Source organism: Mercenaria mercenaria, chromosome 7, assembly GCF_021730395.1.
Source record: "Mercenaria mercenaria strain notata chromosome 7, MADL_Memer_1, whole genome shotgun sequence".
Classification (NCBI taxonomy): Eukaryota; Metazoa; Mollusca; class Bivalvia; order Venerida; family Veneridae; genus Mercenaria; species Mercenaria mercenaria.
Window position 1 is genome coordinate 79,029,812 of NC_069367.1, and position 8,822 is coordinate 79,038,633.

The window sequence follows — 8,822 nt, forward strand, 5'->3', positions numbered from 1 at the left end:
AAAAGATAATATCATTTTTGCTCTTTGTACATAAATGTCAAAAGGTAATGATATGATATCAAATAATACTTATTTTCCAGTATTTCCCTGCATTGATGCGATTTCCATAAATTACAAACATTCCATTACGGAAAATATATCCAATTTTTTTATCACTATTCATATCGTTCAACCTAAAGATATTTCAATTACTATATATATCTAATTCAAATCTAGATAGACATCAAAACTTATATGATAACTAACCATTGTAAGTTCAATTGGTTTCCGTTTTTCTGTAACTTTGATGCCTCTATCGTTCAACACAATATCAGTTTTCTGTTTCCGCCTAAATCTCTCACTGAACTCGTATAAACTGGAAGCTCTCGTCGCCAAATATTGGCTTTAACTATATCTCTGAAGACTAAAATTTAAGGCGTGGTTTATTGCGTCAGGAATTGATAGTTTTTGTGTACTAAATATACGAACTCAGTTGCAACCTCATGAAACTCTGAAACCATACAGAACAAGGGAATGTTGAATTTTATATAATTGTGATCATTTGATGTTCTTTTCCCCTTGACAATCTAAGGGCCACAAACAAAAGATACCTCAAGCGAAATTCCGATGTGCAAGGTGATTTTAAAACATGCAATTCCTGATGTCCTTTTGAATCATTGAGTCTCTTCAATGTATCCCCGCTTGAGCCTGTGGTTGGGGCATGAGGAGTTTGCTTTTTGCATAACCCCTTACGAAGAGATTCAAGGAAACAGTCTGTTATTCCTAGTATTTTGCTTGCGTTCGTTCTATGGTCGTAACTCTTTTATCTAAAATGTACCTATATGTGTCCAGTCTTGTTTTCGATCGGACAGCTGCACAACATGTTATGAGGTAGGTTTAGTTAGCAGAATCAAAGCTCGGGACCACCTCTTTATTATATGTCACATATATCAAGGTAAATGAATTGACCTTTAAAATGGAAAAGGATTGATATTGCCTTTGCGACCAGTGTAGATTATGATCAGCACGACATCCGTGCAGTCTGATCAAAATTTGCACTGTTTGCTATTCAGTCAGTATCTTTTTGGTAATCACCCCTTTTAATACTTAATGGTACTGTCCAAATTGAAAGATGGACATAACAGAAGATTTAACAGGATAAGAGTTAAGAAGTGACGTAGGCCTACTGTTAACAATCAGCCCCACATAAAAATATCATTAAGCATTCAGGTCTCCTTGCTCAGTGATATAATTACCTTTTATGAATTCTTTGGATTGCACGATTTTAAAACGGCCCATAATAATTTACGTATTTATCGCAGAAAAAAATATATAAAAGATTTGCATCCGTTTACGAAAAATGTCGCTTTTCTGAAAATTATAATATCATTTTATAAATGTACATACATGTTGGGCAGAAATATATAATGTTTGTACTAAAGACTCAGTATACTGGTACTTAGGTAATTTATAACTGCAAACGAATTTACACTACAAGACATAAACAAAGGTTAAATAAGTAATTATATAAAGATATTTTTGGGGGTGGGAAATACCGCCATTATCATTATGCTTTTAGTAGCTTCTGTACTACGGAGATTTTAAGACAGATCTTAGGTATTATGTGCAAATTATGTACACATGTATGTATACACAATTAGGTTGTAAAGAATGTATAAATTATATAGAGGATATTTGTTTGTTTCAGTGAAATATCAATTTTATTTCACAAGTGAGCGTCAAAAACTGCTATTTTCACGAGTGGCGAACTCGTGAAAATGACTTTTTTTTGTGCTCACGAGTGAAATAAAATTGATATTCCACTGACACAAACAAATTTTCTTTTCATTTCATGTGTAAAACTCTACTTTTGTTGCGTAATTTATAAAATGCCGAAAATCGCGGGAAAGATCAACAGAAAACATAACACAAATGACGTCATTTTAACGACGTCATCGTCATTATGGTCCCCGGTATTCATGACGCTCGGTATACAATTTGACTTCAATTGCGACGGAGGACCGGAACTAGTTCGGAAAAAACAGTGAAAAATAAAAATGATAATCTACTGTTTCAAAACTGTGGATTATCACCTTTATTTCACTGAGAAAACTCTATAATTCACTGGAAAACATAAAATAAAATAGAGTTATTCGTCACTGTACCTGTAACATTTCATGTCAAATATATCAAACTAAAAAAATTCATTTGGAAGCATAGAACGCAACCAATCAATATTTAATATAAAAGCAAATTCAGTTTGACTGAGTCTGCTCATGAAAGGTAATTAAACGTGCATCACCCCTCACGTCCCCTAACACCGGCTGTAGTGGAACTCCAGTAAAGTAAAACAAACTGGACTCCATGATCCAAAAACAACTTAGACCGCGGTACATTTCCTGACGTAAGTTCAAGTACGAATATTATACCTGAATTGATGCAGCAATTTTCTTAAAGCCATTTGCCGTCAAATGGTACGTGCACCTGCCCACAAACTGACACATTAAATCAAAAAATGATTCTCCTTTTAAAACGATAATTGTATATGCGTTTGAACATTTGGGATAACAAAATAGATTGAATTTAACATAGATTATTCACAATCATATTTTAAGCAAAAAGTAAAGAGGGCTAATCTATCTATTTTGTAACAGAATGCAATTAAGATAATTCTGAACTGCACCGTAAGTTGGAACATGAAATATATAACTGAATTATTTTTCTTTTTCAAAAGTAAATTTTATGATTAAAGAGATTTTAAGTTAAAACGGATGAGAATGTCTATAACTAAAATTAGAAAAGTGATACATATCAGGGAGTTTGAAAAAATTATTAAGACTATGCTCAGTGGTGATGAACTCTTCTGAGAGTTGTAACACATAGTCAGGCCCATTTAAAAAAAATAGACCTGTAAACCCCTAAAACACCAAGAAAAGTGGGTAAGCATGTATCTTCTTAGAGAGATTTATTGTTTGGCAAGTCAACACTATGGAACGGTTCCAATGTTGGTATGAACACATGAGTAAAAAGGTTTGTTTACATTTCTAGAAATGCAAAACCTCTCCTTGAAAATACAACCAAAATGTCAAGTAAAGGTCCATTATGAAATAAAAACAGGAACTAGCATATATAAAACATGAAAATGCCACTTTAACTAGGAAACAAGTGAGTATTACTTTTCTTTCCGCCATTATATGAGTACTGCTTGATTACCTATTTATAATATTAACGTCTCCCACTCCTTAATATTTTGAAAAATACAGTATACTAAGATAAAACATGAATTCATAAATTAATAAAAATTAGTTATACAATACAAATGAATTTATTGTATTTTTATAATAAGATGCTGAATATCATTTTCCAACTGCGGTCAATCGAAGGTGTATGATTTTGATAACCTAAAATAAAACGGTTATCAAATGATTGACGTACTTGGTGAAATATACATAGGTGTTAATGCATTACATACTTAAATTCTAGGATGTTTACACAATAGAAGAGACACATGTATATTGTCGTGTTCCACAGTAATGGTTTCACTGTAAAAGACAATAAAATCACCAGAATTGACCTACACAATAAGCAGAATACAATGTATATTCAGCTTGACTAACTGTTAAATATAAGCTGTTCGCAATTATCTATTGGACCTTATTTTTAGTGTTAATTTATGTCTAAAGGATGTAGGAAGAATTGAATAATTTTGAATGCGTTTGACCAGATTATCTAAAAAGTTGCACTAAACACTGAGTTTTTCTGTCCATCGACTAAACATGCTTATACTAAAATCAAAATACAGCGCAGTTATTTTGACATGATTCGAGTTCGTCAGCTTCTTGGAAAAATCATGAGAAGTCATTGTCATGACCCAAGTGGGGCCCCTGGATTGAGCGGTCGACAAATTATCCACTAGACCACCGCTGTTTAATACTGTTTTATACACTATGTAGCACTGAGTACATATTTCTCGACCGGAAACGACGAAAATTATACGTGTTAAACTAAAGGCATTCTAGAATTTTTGTTTTAACATACGCCCTGTTCTGACTGACAAATCAATATTACAGTCCAGACATATTTCTTTCGAGGAAATGATAAGAAGCGGGCCTGTGAAAGGTTTTACTAAACTGACCACACGTGCCTAAAATAATATATGCAAAGGTTCCTACGGCCTGACTGCTGCCGACCAGACAAAATAGTATTCTGCTAAAATTTTGATATAGTCCTAAATTATTGCCATTATAGTGAATGTCATTTGTGCTGAAAGTAAAAGTTCTACGCAGAAACACTCCTGGTATCTATAAAAATTTAGAAAAATATTTTAAAGTTCTATTCACATAACAGACTACTTTGTAAATAGAAGACTGTAGAAATTATCCTATTATATACGCATTAAACGCCTGCTTAGGTTTGTGTGTTTAATTAATTTTCTTTTAGGAATCCAGCTGCGATGCTTTGAAAGCATTCAGTCTACTGACTGTGTCTGCTGCTCTCGTTGAACTTGTGTAACTACCGTTGACAAGTACTGTTTGCCAGCGTTAAAATGGATAATATTGGTTATAACTATTTCCATAAAAACACTACTGTCTCACCTAACTGATTGGTGGTCGCAAATATAGATTAATGTATTGTAAAAGCAATTCTAAGTGCATTCCTATTTTTATTAATAGACATGACATATCTGCACTTAACTTATGTAAGGGGCAATACATCTTATTGTTATCTTTTGAATATACCGCAGCCAAAGGCATTGTGCGAGCTGTCAAAGTAGGACGTGCGTCTTTCAACTGACTTACTCCCTTTCACCACTTGATAGATATTCCCAAACTCCAAGCTACAGCACACACTGACCTTCTTTCAAGTTTTGCTTCGTTGCACGCAAAGAAATTTCTTGGCTAAGCTTAACTTCTTTTAACATCTTGTTTCCGAACTTAACCTTTACCCTGCTAAATTTCTATAATGAACTTGTCCATCTTTCAATTTGGTCAGTACCATTAACTGTCGAAAGGGATGCTTACCAAAAAGATACTTACTGAATGGCGAATAATGCAGATCATGATCAGACTGCACGGATGTGCAGGCTGATTATGATCTACACTGATCGTAAAGGCAGAACCAATTGTGTCCAGCATGATAAGGATAAAAAGCTTAAAATAAAGATGTTGGAAACAATACAAACTAATGGATAGGTAAATTAGCCACCGGATTTGTAACAGCAAGCTGAAAACATAGTCCAAGTATTAGGCATTGTAACTGAAAATACAAATGTCAAGTAGGAGCTTTCTATATTAAATATATGTGTAGTTAACTGCATCAAAATACAAGGACTGAAAAAATTATTAAAATATCATTTCCTGAAAAAGAGTTATTTGAGCTGAAAAAAAAAATGATCCCGGATGAAATATTTGAAAAAAAATGGAGACGACTCCGCAATGACTTTATGATAGACTTAGGTGACTATTGACCTAGAACCTCATGCAAACTATGCACGTTTTACCTCTAATCATGAAAAAAGCATGCATTTTTTCATGGATTAGCAACCTGACTACAAAACTATTTAAAGATCAAATAATTGATTGCCCTGGGGAAAGTAGGACATTTTTGGGTGGTGAAATTTGTCAACAAACAGACGATTTCTTTGCAAAGTCAAAACCCACAGAATTTCACAGGGTGAAATATGTTGAAAAGGCTACTGCTGGAAAGAGAACAATCTCAACTACCCATACATATGCGTCAAAGTATGGAAAAAATATCTAGAAATATGAGAATATGGAAGAAATCAATTTCAAGACTGTTAGATGCAAAACTGTGTACTCATACATGACATTTATCATAGATAGGTTACTTTTTCTTTTCACTGATATAACATGGGCAGGATTAGGATTAAGAAACGGTGCTCACTCAACAATTTCACTATATAAACGGATTGTTTCCCTTGTGTAAAGAAGGCTTAGGGTAAGTCCCTACAAGTATACATGTTCTTTTTTTTTGTTTGTGAATATCAAATATTGTATTTCTTTACCTAAACGTACTATAACTGTCAAAAACAACAATTAGATTATAAGCTGCCTAGCCAAAAAGTCTGAATATACCCGTGCCAATGGATATCTTAAGATCGCAGTTGCAATTTAGAAAAGGGTATATAGAATATACAGCATAACAAATAACATTCTGGACTGATAAACAGATAAAACATTTCTATTGTGTAATTGAATGCATGTGTATTCTTGTTATTTAATATGCCCTGTACTATATCGAAAATACATTGCACACTATAGCCAATATGTTAAAATAGTATATTTGTATGGTCTGTTTTCAACACATGCTTACAGGGCTAAAAAGTCAAAAATTTAAATATTATTTTGTGCAGAGTAACATATAAGTTTTCAGAATGAGTTGGGCATTACCCCATCAGTTTAATTTGAATTTTGTATTGCCTAAACTAAATTGGGTATTCTAAAACATGTTACCCCATGATGTTTGCTTTAAATTACATATATACGTCTGTCAGTCTTCCGGATTCGCTAGAAATTGGAAATATAAACTTAAGGACGAAGGAAAAAATATTCTTTATTCTCCAACTGAGTGGCTTAATGGTCGTATTATAGACGCAGCTATGATTCTGCTGAAGAGACAATTTCCTCATATATGGGGCTTTGACAGTTGTTTAAACGCGATCAATTTAACCTTTCCCCGTGCATATGGTAATTTCATCCAGATTGTTAACAGGACTCCGGAACACGGTGGAATCCACTGGCTTACTTTGTCAAACATGGAAACGAACAGTAAATTAGAAATAAAAATATATGATTCCAGCTTCGCATCTTTAAGTTTTCCAATACAACAAGTGGTTTGTAATGAGCTCAAGAAGGATACCCCTCCAAAGAAATCGGACAAAATTTTGTTGAAATTTATGGACTGTGCTTTTCAGGAAAACGGAAACGACTGCGGTCTGTATGCGATCGCAAATGCCACTGCAGAAGCTAACGGAATGGACCCATGTACTCAAAGCCTTCAGTGTTCGCGTTTACGCCGTAAAAGTATCTAAATACGCAGTAAAATTGGTTGGTACGCAAAATTTTCAAGGCCATTGCGTACATGGGACGCAAAGTAAAAACGGAATTGAATACGTTACGTGTATAAAGTCAACAAAACTTATCACGATGTCGGAATCCCAATTTCATTTTCAGCAGCATTTTTTTCTAAAAATAGTACAGAATGACGTAGCCTATTTTCATTCAGTGACGTATTCAGACTGGTCCAGCATATTGATCAAAATCGCTACTTATCGATGTAAATTATATGGAAACAGTCCAGTTACTGCGGGATATTATTAAAAACAGCTGACTCATGCATTACAAACCGAAAGTAAACATGGAGTCGGCAGCAAAAAAGAAAAAGCATACCCGTAATTTCCAGGAGGGTTGGCTTAAAGAACCCGAGTTTAAGGAGTGGTTAATAAAAGACAAAAATGATAACAACAATGACATCATGAAGTGCCTAATTTGTTGTGAAGCAAATGTTAAAAACGTTTTTACAACGGGTTGCACTGACTTCCAACGTAGTGCGCTTGTTCGGCATATTTCGAGCGATGCTCATAGAAGTGCATTAAAAACAAAATCGTCCCGCAATTCCCTTAAGAAATCATTGAAATGCGCTGAAGAAAAAGCATCAGATTCCCTGACTTTTCAGCTGAAAACTGTATATTTCATAGTTAAAAACAACATTCCGCTACATACTTACACTCCACTGCTTGAGCTTCAAAAAAGTAATGGCTGTGATGGACTGAAGCCAGGACACTATGTGACACATGACGCTATATCTGAAATGGTCGAGAGTCTTGCCAGCTCTTTAACTGATGACATAAAACGTGAGATTGAGGCTAGCAAATTTATTGGAATTATGACAGATGAAAGCTGTGACATTGCTATCTTCAAGAAACTTATTATCTATGTTCAAACAGTTGTCAATGGTAAAATTAACGTCAGTTTTGCGGCAAATCTAGATGTGGTCGATGGTAAGGCTGAAACCATTTACAACGCAACCAAAGATTGGCTGGTGTCATGGGACATTCCAGTTGGTAAAGTCATGGGACTAGCTACGGACGGGGCGGCAGTGATGACGGGTGTACGGTCTGGGGTTGTTGTTAGAATTCTAGGAGATAACTTTAGACTAGTCCATATACACTGCGTAGCTCATAAACTTGCCTTAGCTGTATCCCAGGCTGCTGCCTCAGTCAATGCCGTGAAAACATACGAGGGAACTGTGGAAAATGTTTATTTCTTCTTCCGCAACTCGGCTGTGAGGTACAACCGACTTCGTGCAGTGTATGCCCTCCTGGAAGACGATGATTTGGTCACCCTCAAGCGCCCGCACCCAGTACGTTGACTATCCCTCCACCAGGCAGTTGAAGCTATTCATGACTCCTGGGCTGCATTAGTAATGACCCTTGGACAGGAAGCTGTCAACAATGATCAGGCCAGGGGATATCTTCGTCTTGTAGATAAGTTCGGATTCATATCTCTGACATGTCTGCTCATGGACATTCTTCCAGTATTCACCAAGCTATCTAAGGTATTCCAGAGGTCCTGTTTAGACTTCTCAGCTGTGAGATCTGGGTTACAGACAGCCAGGAACACACTGATCACTTATGGCGAGAACACAGGTAGACACCGTAGTACACATTGACACTTGACACAATTTTTCAGCCATACTATGATATCGTTATTTGTTATCTGTATACTCAGAATATGAATTGATATAAGAAAAATAGAACTATTCAGTCATAAAATATATAGAATAGTTAACAAATATCAAAGCTTATATTATGTTGCATGTTC

General features: G+C 35.0%; 1 protein-coding gene across 1 annotated transcript; it reads left to right on the forward strand.

Annotated features, from left to right (window-relative positions):
• The first annotated feature begins 7,356 nt into the window (after positions 1-7,356).
• Positions 7,357-8,370, forward strand: LOC128558354 (zinc finger protein 862-like). The gene has a single exon (XM_053547294.1). The coding sequence runs from the start codon at positions 7,357-7,359 to the stop codon at positions 8,368-8,370; it is 1,014 nt and encodes a 337-aa protein (XP_053403269.1).
• Positions 8,371-8,822: the final 452 nt, after the last annotated feature.

Coding starts and splice junctions, on each gene's coding strand:
- LOC128558354 (XM_053547294.1), top strand. CDS start 7,357: ATGGAGTCGGCAGCAAAAAAGAAAAAGCATACCCGTAATTTCCAGGAG.